The sequence below is a fragment of the Dermacentor albipictus genome, chromosome 9 (genome assembly GCF_038994185.2).
Source record: "Dermacentor albipictus isolate Rhodes 1998 colony chromosome 9, USDA_Dalb.pri_finalv2, whole genome shotgun sequence".
Taxonomy (NCBI): Eukaryota; Metazoa; Arthropoda; class Arachnida; order Ixodida; family Ixodidae; genus Dermacentor; species Dermacentor albipictus.
Genome location: NC_091829.1, coordinates 33,801,821 through 33,820,586, shown reverse-complemented (window position 1 = coordinate 33,820,586; position 18,766 = coordinate 33,801,821). Strand labels below are relative to the sequence as shown.

The window sequence follows — 18,766 nt, the reverse complement described above, 5'->3', positions numbered from 1 at the left end:
ATTCTTTTAGGGAGTGATAGCCTTTGATTACTGCTTTACATTTAACGCTGTCAATCACACACTCGTTTCCCAACTCTCCGACGTGTGTAAGCTGCTCAGTGTAGCATAAGGGCCAATGTGAAAATCCGGTAAATGAGAAATGGCATAGCGTCTATTCGGGTAGCCGCCTCTAATACTTCTGCGATATTCCATTGTAAGAGAGTGACAGGTTGAGGAAATCTCAAGATGTCAGTTATTACTCAGGCTAACCTTGCTACTTCGGGTGGAGGTGAGTGAGATTACATAAAAACATCTAAGGTAACATGTAAAAAAAAAAGAAGATACAAGAGATGTTATGCCGGCTGATTGCCTGGCATACTACTCCAGGCGCTGGACGATGACTGAGCGCTTTCCCTAGACGCGTCCTAAACCCTCGTATTCCTTTTCTATTTTGCTGCGCAGAGCCGGTAATCGTGGAGGGACCCCGGAACCGGACGGTCTTGCTCGGCTCCAGCGTCACGCTGCCCTGTCTCGTGGAGCCATCGCCTTCGTCGAGCGGGGGCACGGCGGGGGCCACGAGCGTGCTGTGGTTGCAGGACGGGCGTAGCCTCGCCAGCCAGGGCAGCTCCCCGTGGCGGCAGCTGGACACCGGCGCCCTGCTCCTGCACCGGGTGGACGTGGCCGACGCCGGGTCGTACCGCTGCAGCGCCAGGAACGCCCACGGCGTCGCCTACTCCGAGACTGCGCAGCTCGTGGTGCACGGTGAGCGTCGAGTCTCTTGTTCGTACGCAGCGATCTGGCATTGCGTGTTAACGCGACAGCGTTAAGGAGCTCGTGTCGCAGAAAAGCCGGTGTCGTCGGCGTCGACGTCGGTGGCGTTGGCCGTGAGCGATAAATCCCCGCAGGCAATTTTTTTTGCGCAGCTGCGGTTTCCGCGCATGCGCGCTTCACAGCACCGTTTCGCGAGCACCGATCGCGACGGCCACAATTTGTCGCGTTTGCGAGCGGCTGGTAATGGATTGAATTATTATTAGCGCGTCAGCCTACCTACCACCCGACCCTGAACGCTGCGCCGCCCCCTCACCTGCTCCGGTAAAAATAAAGCAAGACAACTTAGAATCTCTTTTGGTAAGACGTTTTTCGTGTTCGAACTGCTATTTCAAGAAAGAAAGAGCCCTTGCGCTTTTATTTCAAGGAAGAAAGAGCCCTTGAGCTAGCGCAGCAAAATGCTAACGCGATGCGAGCGCCTCGTTAGCACAGATGTTGTGAATGCTAATAATGAAAGGGTCTATCTACTACTAGAGAAGGTTGACAAACTCCTTTATCTTCGCAGCTGCAACTTCGATTCCGTCTGAGTGAGCTTGATGTACTTAACATGTCCACTCACGCAAGCGTCGCTGAGAGGCAACTGTGGATTCAGAAAGCACGTTTTATATAGTTGCATAAATCACGAATTTTGTTGATCTTTTAACATCAACTTTTAGGTCTATGTGAAGCCCTAAGTCGAAAATCTTCACGATTATTTTTAAACCTCAGTGAGAGATAATTCCGCGGCTGGAGCCGAGTGCCAGTTCATGATGTTATCACTTCAAGTTACGTCACTAGCGATATCATCACTTTTAAATTGCGTGACTTGTGCGAATCGACTCGCTCCAGTAGCGTACTTCGCTCGCGATAACGCTGGCCGGCCTGATAGCAGCAGTGTTCTTCCTACAATCACAGATATGATATAACGCCGTCGTGTCTTTGAAGTTAGAGCGCCTACGTATGACGGCTCATCGTTTCGTTAAGCGGACAAAAATCTTACTCGGAAAGTGTTGGTGCGTGCGGTATGCCAAAATTAGAACACCTGACTGAAGAACCAGATAGGATCTATTATCGACAAGCTGGATTGCACTGATTTCACTGCATTGTACGATTCAGATATAGTCATCGGAGCGGTGCGCGAATCGCCGAAAAGGTTTTGTTCCGGACCATTGCACCAGAACACTCGCAGAATGCGCTATGTGCTGTTGGATCTCCGAGGTTTGAAGTTTCCTCCAGGACGGGACGCCCGGTAATTGCCTCTGCCAGGTCAACATCATCTCTGCCAGCTCCAACGCTCTTCGGCCAGAGATGATGATGTGTGCTGAGGAGCGCTGACGCCTGGCTAAAAAACGAATAGCTTGGCTTAGTTCGCATTTCTTCAGGGATTAGGCCAACAAGAAAAACACATATAACAAAGAAACACGAGACGACAGCAAAACGCGCGCTGGCTTGAAAAGTCTGAGGAGTGGCTTCCACAGCAGCATTCTCGCCGGTGAAGCACCCTTTGGCCAGAAGGACCGCCAGGCGCAGTAGCACCGAGCAGAGGCAGCTATCAGGCGCTCGGCGGGCCGTATCTAACAGTGCTATGTAGCGCGCAAACCCTTGACGAGACGTGGTGGAGGGACGAAGCTCGGTACGCTTAACGAAGTGGCTAATGGTTATCGTACTTGTTGATCCAACGAAATCGACGCAAGAAGACAACCACTGCCAAGCGAGGGAAATATTGAAGCGCGGAGTGGAAGAAGAAAAGAAGTAAAGAAGATGGAGTGGGGCGTGCAGCTGGAACAGGTCGGATACGAGCCCCGCGGGATTCCTTCCCCATCGGAACTTTGAGCTTCCTCCCCTGGCATCGCCCGAGTTCATTGCATTCACTTCCAGAAGTACTCCCTCGCCCGTCGTCTCGGTATAAAGAGCAAAGCTAAGCACGTTTTAGGGAACGCGCAGGGCTGAGCGAGTCGAACCTTCCGTGCCGCTTCCCCGTTTCCCCCGTTTTGTCCTTTCTTCTGGTTGCCGGGGTCACGTGACACCCTCGTTTCTAATGGGACAGAATTAAATTACGAATTTTTGCCCCCCCGGCACCCGGGGGACCCGAACCGCCGTGCTGAGTTCTCGGCGGCGGGAGCCTATGCTTTGAGAATGAAGGGGATGGGGGGAGATCTTAGGGGAAAGCTCTGGGGTAGGAAGGGGGGGATAGGGAAAAGTGTGCGCAATGTTGGACGGGTACGCGCGCTTATACATAGTACGGCTCTGTTACGTCGCTATACCGTCTGCCGTTGCTGCTTGCTTCCTAGCCGCCTTTCGCTGTGCGGCGCCTAATTAATCTTAGCTGATTACGGCGGGCGCCTTGTGGAGGCCGGAGTGCACGCAGGGAAGAAAAGGGAAAAAAGAAAGGAGATGGAGCCAGTAAAGGTAACAACGGGGAATACGGGGAGAAACGGGGGAACGAAGGGGATGGCTGCTCCCGCGAGTGGCCCGCCACAGCGTCGTATACGACAGCCGCGAAGGAGTCTTCATTCTTGTGTCGTTGCTATAGCTCGTGTACTGCGCGCGTTCCGGCTATGCGCGCGTTTTTGCGTTCCCCTTCCCGGGATTCGCTGCTCTTTTCGCGCCTTGCATTTCCGCAGCGATGCGCGGCGCGTTAGAAAGCGCGCCGTGTGCTCGGTGTGACGCTTGAGAAAGTGGCGGGCGTGCTATGCTAGCAGGCTGCTGATTAGGATGGCGAGCAGGCTGTCATCTCGTGCCTCGCTGTCTTTCTTCTCTAGGTGCTTGGCGCCCTCACCCCTCTTCCCCCTCCCCTTGTTTTTTAGCGGGTTTCGTTTCGACGGCATGAATTGCCACAGTCGACATACTAGTGATTGTGTCACGCTTCGTTTCATGTGGCGCGTCGAAGGGAGAACGTCGGTGCGTGCTTCCTTAATATGTGTGCAGTTAACAGCTGAGGTATATTGAAGCTTCAAGAGAGAGAGAGAGAGAGAGACAGACAACTAATTGTATTCGGGAAAGCCGTCGTGGCCCAAGTGTGACGACGACAATGTACAGAACACGAGAAGAAGTGTACTGTACTCTGCAGTATTCCTTTTTTTTTAACAAATATTGCTCTACAATGCCTTTCCCGAGTATCAACCCACTTTCCCAGCAGCACGTTCGCTTGAGTTAATTTCTGGTGCTAGCTCTAGCATTAGTTAGACTTGGGAAAGCTTTTGTTGCATCGCGCGTGTTTCGAGAGGGCAAATTTGGCCTACGGTGTGCACATCGCTTCAGCTACTTGTCGGCACCTATCACCGATGAAGCGCATCGCTGCATTGAAGAAAAAGAATGTTTCTTCCTTTTTTTAACGTTCAAGTGTCGTGGTGGCTTAACCACGTTGGGTGGCGTAGCACAACGCGGCAGATTAATTTTCGACACTCGTGTGATTTCATAAACGGACGCCTAAATTGAATTACACGAACTTTCCTTCTTTTTTTTATTATTATTACGATTGCATCCCTGTCGGAAAGCCGCCACTGCCAGATGTCGAACCCACGTCCTCGTTCTCAGCAGGACGCCGTCGTAGTCACTGAGGTACCGAGTAGGCTCAATTGCAAGCTGCATGCTTTATTGTTTGGTTTTACTTTGTAAACATGCGTCCAACGCTTTCTGGTACCCTTATTCTAAGCTGCATATTAATTTGCGATACTTCGCGCTCTCGACGCGTCGTCATGCCCAGTGTTGCAGCAACAAACGTAGCAACGCTTCAGTTTAGCGAGATTGTAAGATGTATTTCGCACGCAGCACCCGCATCTCCCATCGATATCTACGCGTACACGGGAATGTCGCACGGTATTGTTCTAGACTCGCCTAAGAACGCAATTTGTATTTCTTGAAGCATTTCAGCGTCGAGGCGCCCCGCAGTATTGTCTAGCAGACGACATCTTTGCGCGAGGACACCATTGAGCATCCAGCACCGACGCATGCCCCTGCTCCTCCTGAAGTTGCTGAGTGATATGGACTGGTAACGTCCACCAGGCTCAATTCGGGCCGTTGTGTTGGAGGGGGAGGTGGACGGGCTGGCGCGGCCATCGTGCGCAGGGTGACTCGTAAGCCGCGTGCGGTCTTACGTTCTAATCCGCATCGCAGTACGCGCCCTCTTGTGCGCCCGTCTCGCTCCGCCATCCTTCTTCCTTCTCCGCGTGCATCAAGCGTGAAACCAAAGGGGTGTCTATTTCCACAGAACTACGGGTAAGAAATCCGAGCGTGTTACAGTAAAGAAGCAGAAGACGGTGAATACGGTTTGAGTTCAAAGAATGGTCGTGCAATCCGCGGGCGCAAAAGGATTAACGGGGCGCGTTGAACAAACTAAGCATGTTATCCTGCGCTGCCAATCAGGACGACTAATTGCTCGCAATCGGAGGGTTTCTCGGTGGAACGCCTGCCTGCTTGTAAAGTTGTTGCAGCCGCGATGCTTGTTAGCCCTAAGCTGCCGATGCTGCAACCTGTCGACGTATTAGGGCCATTCGGGCCTTCCAGAACAGGGACGAAACAGACAGCGCAAGAACACTTTAGTTTACGGTTCACCAATTCTCTGATTAACTATTTGTTACCACCATCCGCCTAAGCAAACACGCTATCGTGCCTTTCTCCTATGCACCTGTTAGCGCTTTCGCAGCCCTCCTCGCATTTGTCTGCGCGCCTTTGTAAATTTGTACATCATGTCTGTCGGAACGGGCTCAGCGCAGCGAATTGGACAGCTCCCGTTTTTTCTCCTCTTGTAGACATTCGCCTTAGAAGTTGGACTTGTTGACGCCAGACCTTGTTTGTCCATTAATATTGATTGCAATAGCATCACTCGAAAGCATGCAGACTGTCAATCGAGAACTGTGTTTCTGCGCCAAATTCGTCTCTGTCGGTTTCGTCGTTTCTTTCTGCCGTTGTTTACATTTGTATCCAGAACGACTGACAGAGTTTAATGTCCCAAATCGGCTCGCGCAGTCTACGAAAGACGCCGCATTGAATGGTTGTGGGTTATCTGGCAGCCCCAAATGCAAATATTTACCTCGCTAAGCTAAGCCCCCCCCCCCCCCCCTTGTTTTTTTTGCATACCAGGCCCCGTCGAAATTACGTCGCCTCCGCGTGCACGGAGACGAACGATCCAAGTCGTACTCGGTCGCAGTACTCTAGCCGCAATGCCATCGCGGCGGGCGTACGTTCCACAGTGGACTCCCGCCCCCTGCGGAGATCCGATGGCCCTGCAAGCTCTCTCATTTCTTTCTAGCCCACCCTTTCTCGGTTTCTTCATCGTAGATGCGAACAAAACAAACAAACGTGTTTTACTTCGAAAGCCGCGCAGCATCCTTATATGGGGACGTGGCCGAAATAACCGTCACTTGTTTGCCGACCAAAAATCTCGCCCCCAGCTGCGCTTTGGCCAGATTTAAAGAAAGAAAGGCAAAAAGGAAAGGAGGCAGAGAGAGCGAAAGGTTCGTACAGTCGGAAGCGCGCGCAATCGAATTGGGAGCCAGATTTGGCGGATAAAGGGTATATATAGGGGACGACGCCGAGCGGGCGGGCTCGGGCTTTTGAAAGCGCCCTCGTCGCAGCGGCAACCCTATCTGTAACCCTGCTCTCGTATATTGGCTATACGGGAGTCGGTGCAAGGAGCATGCTTTTGGGGGCTGCGACTGTCTCTTTTTGTAGAACCTCCGCTTCTCCCTTTTTTTTCCTCGCTCCTGCAAAACCTTATTCTTTCTTCACTCCCGTTTGAGCTTCCCTTCGGGCTCGGGCCCTTTGCTGGAGGAAGCGCGGGGACAAATTTGCAGTCGGTGCAGGGACTTACATTCCTTGAGGGCGCGACGGTGGCCGCATTCTTGTCACACGTGGAAGCCGAGCGGCTGTCTTCGTTCGTAATTGTTTTATTGTGGATAGATAAAAGCGCAAAGCAGACGGAAACGCGAGGAACAGATGACACAATGTCTTTTTTACTAACGAGGATGAGTTAGGGGCGAGATAACTTAGGGGAACTTACCTATAGAAATGTAGCTTAGCAACCACTGCAATCGATCTAGTTGCTGCGGATTCATGGCTAACAGGCAGTGTATTGCATATGGCAGTAGGCGAGAGACAGTAGACAGGAGCTCTACTGTTCCCGTCAGTCTGGCGCTGCTTGGATGGCCATGAATCCTTTGACACCGAGACCGATCGCAATGTTTGTCATTTTTCTTACCCTATATATCGGGATGGTAGCGTGGTCGGGTGTAATCAACTGCTGCAGCCTGTATCGCCCCGTAAATCGGTGCAGTAAAGGCAGTGCTTGAGACGGCATAATACCGCGTAGAAATGATGAGTTCGGGTCATCCGGCCCTCAAGTCATCTAACTTTGCTGCAACAACTTCATGACGCAGCGGATTCCTGAGCGTTGCCATTGACGCAGCGTCGGCACCCTTATTTGGCGGCTTGCAATGTGACCTGCGCGCTACGCACGACCGAATTGAATTCAGGGCGTTCACTGACTAAACCTATCTTACTGTATTCCATGCAATAAAATGCTGCACGTTGCGTAGGAGCTCCACTAACGCGTACTTCGGCGCTCTACGTTGGGACTAGTTTTCCATCTTCACAGGTACGCCATATCCCAAAAGATTATGCAGGCTTTTTTTTTATTAAGCTAACTGAATGTTTATAGATGCATCATGCATGAGTCTTTCCTGAACACTGTTGAATATGCTAAATTTCGCTTTTCAAACGTGGTTCAAAGTTGTGCGCGATAAGAGGCCGTTAAGTTGCGTTTCACATTTGTAGACCACATGCTTGCTCTTACGGAATGTGTTTCCTTAAGAAATGTTCGGTCGTTAGCTGAGCGCTTGTGTATGCGTTTCTTCTTTTTCGCGTACCTTGTCTTGTGTGGCTGTTTGGTATTTGAATAACTATCAACTAGCTCAGTTTACCTTCCTCAACACTGTGCAAGGTGGCAAACCGGAGACTCGCATCTGCTTAACCTCCCTCTCTTTACTCTCTCTCTCTCTTTCTCCTTGTTATCTCACTTTTCGAACTTGAACCTCCCTCAACACTGTGCAAGGTAGCAAACCGGAAACTCGCATCTACTTAACCTCCCTGCCTTTCCTCTATCTCTCTTTCCTCGTTATCTCACTTTTTCGAGTTGGAAATCGCCCTCGAGACTGTGATGGAAACTGAGGTGTTATATATCACGTGGTTTCGCAATATCGCGTCACCCGCGATCAGCTCGAGCTGATCCAGAGAGCTCAGAAGACGGCAGGAGCCAGCGGAGCTCTGGACTAGGGGCCACGACCGTTAGCGAGTCTGATTATTCTTTCAGTAAAGTTTATCTATCTTATCCTATCCTATACTATCCTATCCTATGCTATCCTATCCAATCTTACCGCGCGAGCCTTACAGCTTTCACTTCAGTAGCTCGTTATCCTTATAGAAATAGAGCGCACTTAGTCGCCAGCCGTGGGTGCTCCCGGAGCTCCGAAGACGAGGACCCCGATTGGCTCAATACGAGGCCCGCAGCTTCCGCGGTGGCGGGCGCGCTTTACAGGCAAGACCGATTGCCAGAGGAAAGCCGCCGCGCTATAGATGTAAACACAAATCGTTTCGCGGAAGTCGCGCGCGCTCCACGCGACAGAAAAGCCGTTTACCCTCGGCTGCTCGCACGGCGAGCCCGTAGCGCGGTAAACGTCGGCGGCGACGCACGCTTGCTTGCTCTCTCTGCGCGGCCAACGCATATACGCGCTAACGAGCTTTTGAGCCGCGGAGAAGTCCAAATTTGACAACCGCGTAGCATCTCTGCGCGCTGTCCCATCGCCGCTAGCTGCGTGTTTTACGTTGGAGCACTGTTTGTCTTTCGCTTTAGTACGTTGTCGAGCAGCCTTCGCCTTCCGCCGCGAGCGATTTCCGAGAGACGTGTTTCGTTTTTTTTTCTGTTTTTCTTTTGTCTATTGGAGCGAGAAGAAGTAAACGTTCGTACTTTCGCCCGCGTCGGAAGAAGCGCCGCAGCGTTGTGTTCCGGTACCGAGGAGTACCCCTCCCCCCGCAGCAGGGGAGAGGGTACCGGAAGCTTTTCGAATGAAAATCGGCTTACGCGTCGCCCAGCGACGCCGTTCCCGCGCACTACTCTGCGCGCTGTTGGTGGCGCGGCTTCCGCGGCGGCGAATCCATAAGCCTCTCGGACTGAACTGCCACTCCACGTCCCGCCGATCGACCGTTCTTAAAATTGTTTCTTTCTCTCCGCCTCTTGTAAATACTCGGCCGAACACGTGAGCTGAGCTCTTAGGAGCGGAGGCCTATAAAACCTCTCGCCTCTGTTTCTTAAAATTCATTCGGAAGGAAAGATAGTGCGATGCCATAGAGTTTAAGTGTTTCAGTTTATGTACATGCATATATATGTATACACTATCTGGACAAATGTGTCTTGCAGAGCGCCTTGTCGGCTTGCATCAATGCATTAGGAGCGCGAGAGTGCGCGCGACTGTCGTGACACGTCTTGAAAAGCTCGGCTATATTCTCCGGCTTCCACTGCCGCCGGGCGCAGCCCTGCTCGTTGTTGTTTCCATGGCAACAAATGGATCGCTTACGCCGTCGTGGGCCTATATGAACGATCTGCAGAGCTGACTGTCACCCATCTCGACGACAAAAGTGGCTTTGCGTTAAGAACTTATATGGAAATACGCGAGACCTTTAGTGCTCGCCAATTTTGATCGCGGATAACAGATTAAGCTCTGGAGGAACGAGAATAGGAAGCGAAACAGCGGCCGGAAGTGGAACGATAGGAAGCTGCAGGCAGCGGACAGATATATATATATATATATATTTTTGCTGAATAGCTTACGGGAGCGGAATCGAAGAAGAGAAATAGAGGTGGGGGATAAGGGAAATACGTAGAGGTAAACCAGGCTGATCCCGGTTGGCTGACTTGCTCTGTGGAAGGAGGAAGTGGCGCTTCAAGGTGAAAAATAAAACGTTTTCCCAGGAGTAATCGACGCGACGGAACGTCAATATGTCGCCTGCGCGTAGTACGTTGGTTTACGAACGCCTACTCAATCCTTATAGGAATGGTGGACAGTGGTTACCGCAACGCAATATGGCCGTAGAAGAAACCGTAAAATACATCCTGCGTGATTTCCCGTGCATCGTGCGATGATGAGAGGCTTACCCTTCGGACGGCTTTAAGGCACGTATACGATGTCACGATTGGGGGCTCAATCCCATCGCTCGTGATCCGTTGTCAAGATTGGAGTCCGGCATGAATTCGAAGGTAGCTGGCCCATGCCGTCGTCCAACTTATACACGCTGAGGACGTTGATGAAGGGAAGAACTGCTTCTCATCGAGAACGAGGAATATGGGTTTATTTACAGTATCTATATCAGTCTAACATGACTGCTTGAGAAAAGTGTCCCGAGCATTCGCACCACAGCAGTTTTTAAGCAATCGGTCCTCCCGCGATACAAGGTGACGCGAACGTTCGTTTACTCATTGTAAGCTCGCCGCCGCCCCGCAGGGCCGTTTACACACACAAAGGCACCCACGGGCGAATGTCCGAACCGACGTCAGAGGGGGAGCCGTTCCGGGTAGCTCGGAGCCATTCTGGGTAGCTCGTTGTCCCGCGTCCCGGTCGGCGCGTGGGAAGCAACAAAAAACGGCTTTCCCGCGGCAGCTCGCGCACGCGTAGCAGATCAGGTCCGCGCTGGGGAGTTCGGGCACAATAGTTCGTCCGCCGAACTCATTCCGTCACAACGGCGATGGGGCTAGAGGATGGCGGCGGTTTCAGCACAAAGCCCGCTTCATCGAACGCATCCTATAGCTGAAGCGACGGAGAGTGGGGATGCGCGTCTTGTTCCCCAGTCGTAATTGGGTGGCAATCCTGCATTGCAGCTCGCCATTCTTAACAACGGCAGGTCTTTTGCGCGAGTTCCTGAAACCGTGCCTGGTACGTATATGCGGCGTGCGAAGGCACGTAAGCGCTGCGGTTACTCTTGAGATGGACCAGCTCACAGTATGTGACCACTTGTGATGAAATGAACAGTGAACTTCGCGTTTAGTGTATTCCGCGCAAATTGTGATCCTCACCAGGACTAAACGCTGGACTTTCAAGGAAAGTTCGTTCAACCGGTCGCCATTCATAGGGCAGTCATGCATTTTTTTTTTCATCTTAAGAGCACAAGAACTAGAAACTTTACTAAAAAGAGTGGTCCGGTAGTTTTTGTTGTGCAGGCCTCGGATGGCGGCTCGAAGTCCTTGTTTAAATGCTGAACGATTTCTTTTAATCGTCTCTGGCATATAGCAACATTTTATTCCTTGAGCTCGATTACTCGAAGACGCCCATATTACTGACGCAAGAATTGGAAATACAGTATTGGCCGATTAAGGAAATGTCACTAATTAACTTTGAACTGATTACTTTCGGGTCAGAATGGGGCTGAAAATGCGGTCGAATCGCCTCCCCATTGTCACCGCCACCAAGGGAATTCTGCGGGCTTCTGTGTTCGTTCGCGGCATTAAACATAGTCCATCAATCTGTCAATCAACATGTGCGTGTGTCAGGACCACCAAGAGGAGTGTTCTTCCGTTTGGGGGAAAAAAAACCGGTTCGTTCTTTTTCCGTAGCGCCAGGACAGCGTGCGCCTCGCCCTAAAACACGCTATCTTTTTGATTACTCGTTCGAGAGGACAACTCACCTCGTAATCCTAGTAACTGCCAGACAGAGTTAATGAAATGGCGAAAAGAGAAACGCCACTCTTTTCCATCGTGCTTCGCCTCCGACGCATTTTAACTGCGATCGCGAACCAACGTGGCTTCTTTCTTTCTTTCCTTCTTTCTTTCTTTCTTTCTTTCTTTCTTTCTTTCTTTCTTTATGAAGTTATAAAACATACGATCAAATATTTTATCAGCCCGCCAAAAGCAGTGATCCTTTTGAGCGGCACTGGGCAGTGCTCTGTCCCGAATGACGCAGTCTCGTGCTCGAAGAGCAGAGGAAACAATAGGCAGAGAGAAAAGAAATAAAAAAGAAGTACAATAGCAGAATTAAATTTCTTGTATGTGCCACAAACGGTGACCTGTAGTCCGCGAAAGCATCGATGCTTTTATGCGGACCGCTGTGTATTTGCCTTCGACAAGGCACAATACAAGTGCTACACAATTTCAATCCCTCCTCCCTTCCATTCCCTCTCCCTTTCCCTCGGATTCAGGCCCGTTTGCTGGTCACCTCGTTTGTCCGCACTGATTGAGGACCGAGAGCTTAAGTAAAGGCGAAAGGGGATTAGTTCGTCTTACGTAGCTCTGCGCCCGTCAGAGAGAGAAGAAGAAAGAAAAAAAAAAGACGCCGCTCAAACTCTCTTTTCCGCGTCGTTAGCAACGGCTTTCTTTGCACTCACTCGCGTCATTGAACCTCGTCCTTTGCTGTATTATTTTTTTTTTACTTCTTCCAGGTTTTTTGCGCTCGTTTCCGTAAGGGAGTCCGCGGGGCCCGAACCTGCGAGTTTTGGTACCGCTTTTCGGGCTCAAATGTCGTTGTACGCAATTATTATTCCTCTCTTTTCTTTCTTTTTCTTTTTTCCCAGCAGACTCGAACATTGCAGTCCTCAGCCATCGTTATTATGCCGAGCCGAGTAGCTATGACTAAGCGCCTGACATCGTCGGTCAGCGGCAGCGTTTTAACCGGGTTGAGTTTTAAAAATAAGTTCGACCGCATCGTAATCTCGAGCCAGCCGTGGGGCGAAGTTTAAATGTCGCAGTGAAAGTCCGAGGGGAAGGAGAGTTAAAAGAAAAAACAGAGAACGAAGAGAATAAAACAGCCAGACATGCAATGCGTTTCGACGAAGCAATATTCGCTGCTTTCTTGCTCGTCTTCTGGAAACAGCGTTTAAGTTGTACTCGCGTCTTTCGTTATAGCTTCGTCTCGCGGTGAAGTTACGTTAATGGAGGCTCCTCCTTGATCTAGTACGTCCCTAGTGTAATGTGAATATTTTTTAGTCGCGATCTTTCCCTTAGCTTTCCTTAAAACAAAGAAAGAACAAAAAGAAAGAGCACGAACACTTCATTTTTTCTATTTGAAGACGGAGGACAGCGTGCGCGACAAGGTTTAATAAACGTCCAAACGATCCCGACATCGTTATCTCGGTGCTCATTAAAAAAGGGGACTGGAGCGTTTCGCTTTTGGCGGCCCCGTGTGGCGCCAGTCAGAAACCTTAGAGGACGAGAAATAATAAAATTATTATTTAGAAAAACAAAGGGGGAAGAGGACGCAGAACACGAAAAGCACTGCGTAGCGGCATGTTTGAGCAGCTGCAATATTTCTTTAGTTTTTTTTTTTTTCAGCGAACTTTATCGATAGGGCCTGCTTCCGCATTAGTTAGTGTTATGTTTTTTTTTTCCGTTGAACGCACGTGTATTCTGCTCTTGCCTTTTGAATTCGTGTAGGTTGGACACACACACACACACACACACACACGCACGCACGCACACACACACACACACACACACACACACACATATATATATATATATATATATATATATATATATATATATAAGAGAGAGAGAGAGAGAGATAAAGTAAAGCATGGATACCGGTAAAGTTTGGAGGCGGTCAATGTACTACGCAGATAAGGGAAAAAAAATATCGAAAGCGCTTTATACAACGAGAACTCAACACTATTTCTCGGTGAGGTGCCATTATGTGGAAGCGGCGTTTGGAAGCAAAGTTGGCGCTGCCTGGCTATTAATACGACTTCTATGAAAATTTGTGCTCGCCTTTTTCTCTACAGCACCGGTGGAGTTATCCTGACTGCTTTTTGGATTTGGGATCGCGGTGTCCCCATTGCGATCAAGACGGAATGAAAAAAAAAACATGAAAGGAAGGGAAAAAAAAGAAAACACTGTTTATGCGATGGTTTCGAATCGTGACAGACCCGTAATCGCCGTCGCTGAGGAGTCTGTCACCGCGAGCGCAATTTATCATTACGTCAGGACCAGTCAGACGACAACATTCATAGCGACAAATCAATCTTGGCGAAACTCTCGTAAGACTTACCTATACAAACAAATTCCTTCTTTCGCTAGAAGGGAATATGAAAAACGACAAATGTACGTAAAGAAATGATAATGACGACAGAGCGAAAGAAGGAAAAGAAATTAAAATCGATTCTCCGCTGTAGGGGTTGAAGGACGGAGTTCGGGATGAAAACCCAAACTTGGGAGGGTTTATTCTACATTATGTACAGGGAGGTGAGCGTCCAGTAACATTCGTACAGTCATTACGGGCCGGCAGCAACTCGGACGCTGCGGCCCGCGGCAAGAAGTTCGAGAGAGGTGAATCAGGGAATCGTCCCAGAATGCTCAGGTCTCTCTGGAAGGCTTCTTATAAACCCTTCGAGCACTCTAAGTCACGTCATGTTTGACCAATGGGAGAGTCCGCTCCGATGACGCCACTTTCAGCCAATGGTAGGCGCCCGTGTCGCGGTGTCACACCTGGCGGCTCTCTGCGGTCTTGCCTCGCAGACTGGCAATGCACTTCTAACGAGGAGAAGGTGAGGGCTGCTCATGCTCCATTGTCCGAGGCCCACCTGCTAATCCCGGCGGCGCACGAACTTGTTTGCACGTGTCTCCTCTGGAATGCGCTTTCCTGCTTCTGCATTCCTCAATTAGCTGTGCTGCAATCCGATGTGGTCTGGGGAACTCGAAGTAATCGCAGGAAACAGCTCCATATCTAACAGCTCGTCCTCGCCCCGGTTGTTCTGAATGGCCGGTGAACTCAATTCGCTGGCCATGAGGAACGCTGAAAGAAGCTGCAGGGTACTGGGGTCGAGCCTCGTTTGACAACCCTCGGGATCCTGGGCCCTGGAGAACATACGTCAAACAAACCAAACAACACAGCGCTGCACCACGCGTAAGCGCAGGCTCTTCACCCCTGACTCGCCAGGCTATCACTGAGTCAAAATCAACCCTGATCTTTTAGTTCCCCAATTTTGACAAAACAGTTGTAACCACCCTTCCAAACAGCCATCCATTTCTCCTCGAATGCCGACAAGACCAGAGTACTATTGTTGTTGCAAAACAAAAGGGTCGTTGATGATGCAAACAACAAATGAAAACAGCCGAACATAACTTAAGTGGCCTAACTACACGAACAGCATGTTTCCAATCTATCGCAGTGGCATACTTATCGCACGTATTGGTGCCACTGAACAATCTGGTCAACCTCACAAGTACGTAATCACAAGCGCACTAGCGTTGTGGTCACTAAACAAAACGCGTACTTGCGTTGTAGGCAAACTTTTCATTCACGCTTACTCACGTTTCTTCCCTGAAAGTCCTACAGGACACGTGACGTAAACGAACAATTAAACTCGCGGGACTTACACACTCCGCAGAACCCTTAAACTAATGCGTCTTTTAATAACTCGTTCCACGCGTACTTATAATAGAAGTCAGAATACGGCTGCCCTCCACACACACTAGCAACCCAGTCATAAATCTGCTTCCTTCCGTCCACACAGGACACGCGCTAATGGAACTAAGAACGCTTCCCAGTGCAAATCATGCACTCACTGAAAATCTACGCGCTTAACCTTAGAAAATTCAACACTTAAAAAGAAAGAAGGTTAAATAACACACGCGCTTTACCATAGGCCTTTCGACGATAACCTTGACCTTCAGGTTACTCACACACACACATAAAAAAAAAGCCTATCTACTTATTAATGAGCATCTCGCGAGACTACATGTTTACACAAACCTCATCTTTCAAATCTCGGAGCTTCTCAGACGAAAACACAAACAAAGCTCAAACCTTACACATTGAAAGAAATCCCAGTCTCAAATCGCGAAAACTTTCCGATGCTCAAAAATAAAAACAAAATAACACTTTTTACTTCTACGGAAGCTCTCTTGGCCTCCCTTTTCAAACGCTTATGTCTGCCTCATACTCTGAGCCGTCCCCGAGCTTGTCGCGGCTTGAAAACTACTCTGGCTGCCGAGGGACAACAAAAGGGATGATTAACTATCAGCTCCACCAAGACGTTACGGTCTACTGCCAATTTGCGTCCCCGCGCCCCGCTTTCAACACGAACTCGATTGACCGCGTCGCTACTCCCCACCTGGCCTCGTCCTGCCACCTTGCGTTTCTTCGAACTGCACGCTGAGCTATGAAAAGAACTACGGAACGACGAGGAGTTTAACAGCTTCGTGCCCTTTGTCCGCGTCCGAGCAGAACATGCTTCGCGGTCCCCCTTGGACCGGTGGTTTGAACGTTTAGGATGCGTCAACATCGTCAGTGACGACCGCACCTTTCTTCTCCTCGCGCCCTGCCCATTTGGGGTTCTTGCCATCTTTGGCGGCGCTACATTAATTACCGACTTTCGGTCTTTACCGCGCTTCTTTTTACGGCGCTTTCTCTTTGCACTCGCTATCCTGTCGCCTTCTCGTGCCAGTCGGTATTAGGAACCGACTCGAAAAGCGATCGTGAACTTCACCTGGTTTCGGTTCTCAGGATGTTATACAGGGTGCAATGCACCCATATCAGCAAGAAACGCATGGGTGCGGCCAGGACAACGTGGCTAAGCGGCTGTGGTGTTGGTAAGGAACGTCGCCGTGCTTCTGCTTGTTCTTTGTTCTAGAAGCCGGTCTTGATAGTCTGCAAGCTCTTGATTAGCACGCATGTATTTGGAGGTCTTCGACCCCTCGCCCCGCGCGCGTTATTTATGTATTTTTTTTTGAAGGAAACCTAGGATACTTACCGCGGGAAAGAAAAAATATAAAAGAGGGTGTGTGGGGAAACGACGCGAACACTGCCCGCGCAAGAGTTACGCTGACGCGCCCGCGAGGTGTAACGGCGCTGCCCGGTTCTTGCACCCCGTGCCCACACCCCGAATGCAGAAACACTATAGCAACCGTATACACTGTCGGCCAGTGTATCCTCTGCCCGTATCCCCCCCCCCCTTCCTTGCCCCTTTTCTCGCCCGCCATCCCTCCTCCCTCTCAACCTTTTTATTTTCTTCGTCGCTCAGCACTTTCTTCCCGGACGGCCTCTGGTCCCGGCAAGCAGCTCATTATTCTCCGCGACTTCCCCACCCCGCCACCGCGCTTGACCCAACGAACCGAAAACGCGAAAATGATGCCCACCCTCCTTCCCGAGATCGGTCGTTTCTCTTTTTTACGCCCTCCACCTCCGCCCCCCCCCCCTTCCCGGCCATCTTTATTTTCTTCTTTCCTTACACTAGCTGGCCGTCGTCTCGCCGGACGTCAGCAGCCAGCTGCGGGCGCCTAGCGTCGCGCTCTCACCACCTTGGATCCGAGGCAGTATATAATACCGGTCCATGTGAGTGCGTGTGGGGCAGTGACGCGTCTTCTAGTTTTTCCCCGCCAAACTTTTCTCTTTTCCTTTTCCGCTTTCTTACGCGGAAATGACGCATAACCGTGATTCCGCTTCGCAATGGGCTGGACAACTTTTTTTTCCTTTTCGCACAGCCTTCTAACATCTAACAGTTATACCCCGGCTCTCGACGGTGCTGCCGCCTGGTGGCAGTACAGTACCAGCGCCAAGAGCCCAGGCTCCAGTGGTACCAGCGTGCCATCGCTTATCCGCAACCCCTGCCGCACACACTTCTTCCCCGCGATATTGCGACCGTTTCCTCCGTCTAACGCGCGACGGGTCCGTTCTTCGGAACGGATGCGTAAGTGTTATGTGAGCAACTCTTCCGTGAACAGGGTGGAAGAAGAAGAAGATGATGATGGCGAGGACGATGGCGGGTCGTTGACCGTGTTCGCCTATGCTTCCCTTTCATCTCCCGAGCCCGCGGTACTCCTTCTGATTGCTCGGGTGCGCGCGCGAGCGAACGGAGGGAGTGTGTTCTTTCCCGCATGACTTTGGCTCATTGCGGCGTAAGTCATCCCCCGCGAAACTGCCACTGGGCTGTACTCTCGGCTCACGGTGGTATATAGAGAGAGCGTGGCACAGAATGGAAGTACCGCTACTCGTTATCTTTTGTTATTCCCCTGTCTTCCAGCTTTGCGAAACGAAGATGATGTCTGGGTTTTGCATCGAGTGCTCGGGAGAGTGTATTTTCCCGTGGTGCTTGTTTATTGCGCGCCGTGAAATGCTCGCATTGCCGTCCTTCTCTGTGTCGGGTATCCGTGTGCGCAAAAGGTTTAGAAATTGGCTGCGACGGTTGGATATTCTTGCGGGAGAAAGGTAGCGAAATCTTTCTCAACGAGCTGGACGTCGCCAACGAGGGGAACGCCTCAGAAATAGAGCGTTCTGTGTTGTCTTCGTTTACACTAGACCAATTGCTAGAATGTAGCCCTCGGGCTTTTAGTTTCCAGTCTGTCCTTGCAGTTTTGTTTGTTTATTTCGCGCTAGAACAACTGGAGATATACAAAGAAACCTAATGGCAACCATAGTCAGAACATGACGTTGCGAATAAGCGTCGCGAGAAACATTACCGATGTCAGTCTTGCTACAAAAGACGAAAACAGCGCTGATGAGCAAAGTCCTAGAAGTCAGCTGCCGAAAATTGTTGTTCGTTGGGTTCTAGTAACGAGGACGAAACGTAGTGATGACTTTGTCGTCGGCGTTCTCGTTTTCTTTCTTCTATTTACCTAGATTTTATGCTTCTATACGCTTTCTATGTTTGCAAACGTACGACTTGTCTGTGTGCGCCTAGCAGTGCTGCACTTTTCCGTTATCAAAGCATAACAATTTTCCAGCACGCTTCTTCTTTAATTGTGCGCTGTACTCGTGTAGTGCACGCCCTTGTTATTCAGATTGATGTGCCACTTAGTCTCAAGAAGAGCCTTGCTCTTGCGTTATTGTCATTCCACCCGCCGTGGTGGCTTAGCGGCTATGGTGTTGAGCTGCTAAGCACGAGGTCGCGGGATCAAATGCTGGCTGCGGCGGGCGCATTTCGACGGGAGCAAAATGGAAGAAAAGAGGAAAAGGAAAAAAAAAAAACGCGCGAGTCCCCTGCATAGGGGGCGCGTCAAAGATCT

At 50.4% G+C, this 18,766-nt stretch overlaps 1 protein-coding gene across 1 annotated transcript in view; it reads left to right on the top strand.

Annotated features, from left to right (window-relative positions):
- The window catches only part of LOC135920563 (tyrosine-protein kinase transmembrane receptor Ror2-like), a 329,385-nt gene that overhangs the window by 177,937 nt on the left and 132,682 nt on the right, over positions 1–18,766 (top strand). The window contains exon 2 of the mRNA XM_070525993.1: positions 442–741. Coding sequence (XP_070382094.1) covers positions 442–741 — 300 coding nt within the window. The remainder of the gene's footprint in view (positions 1–441; positions 742–18,766) is intronic.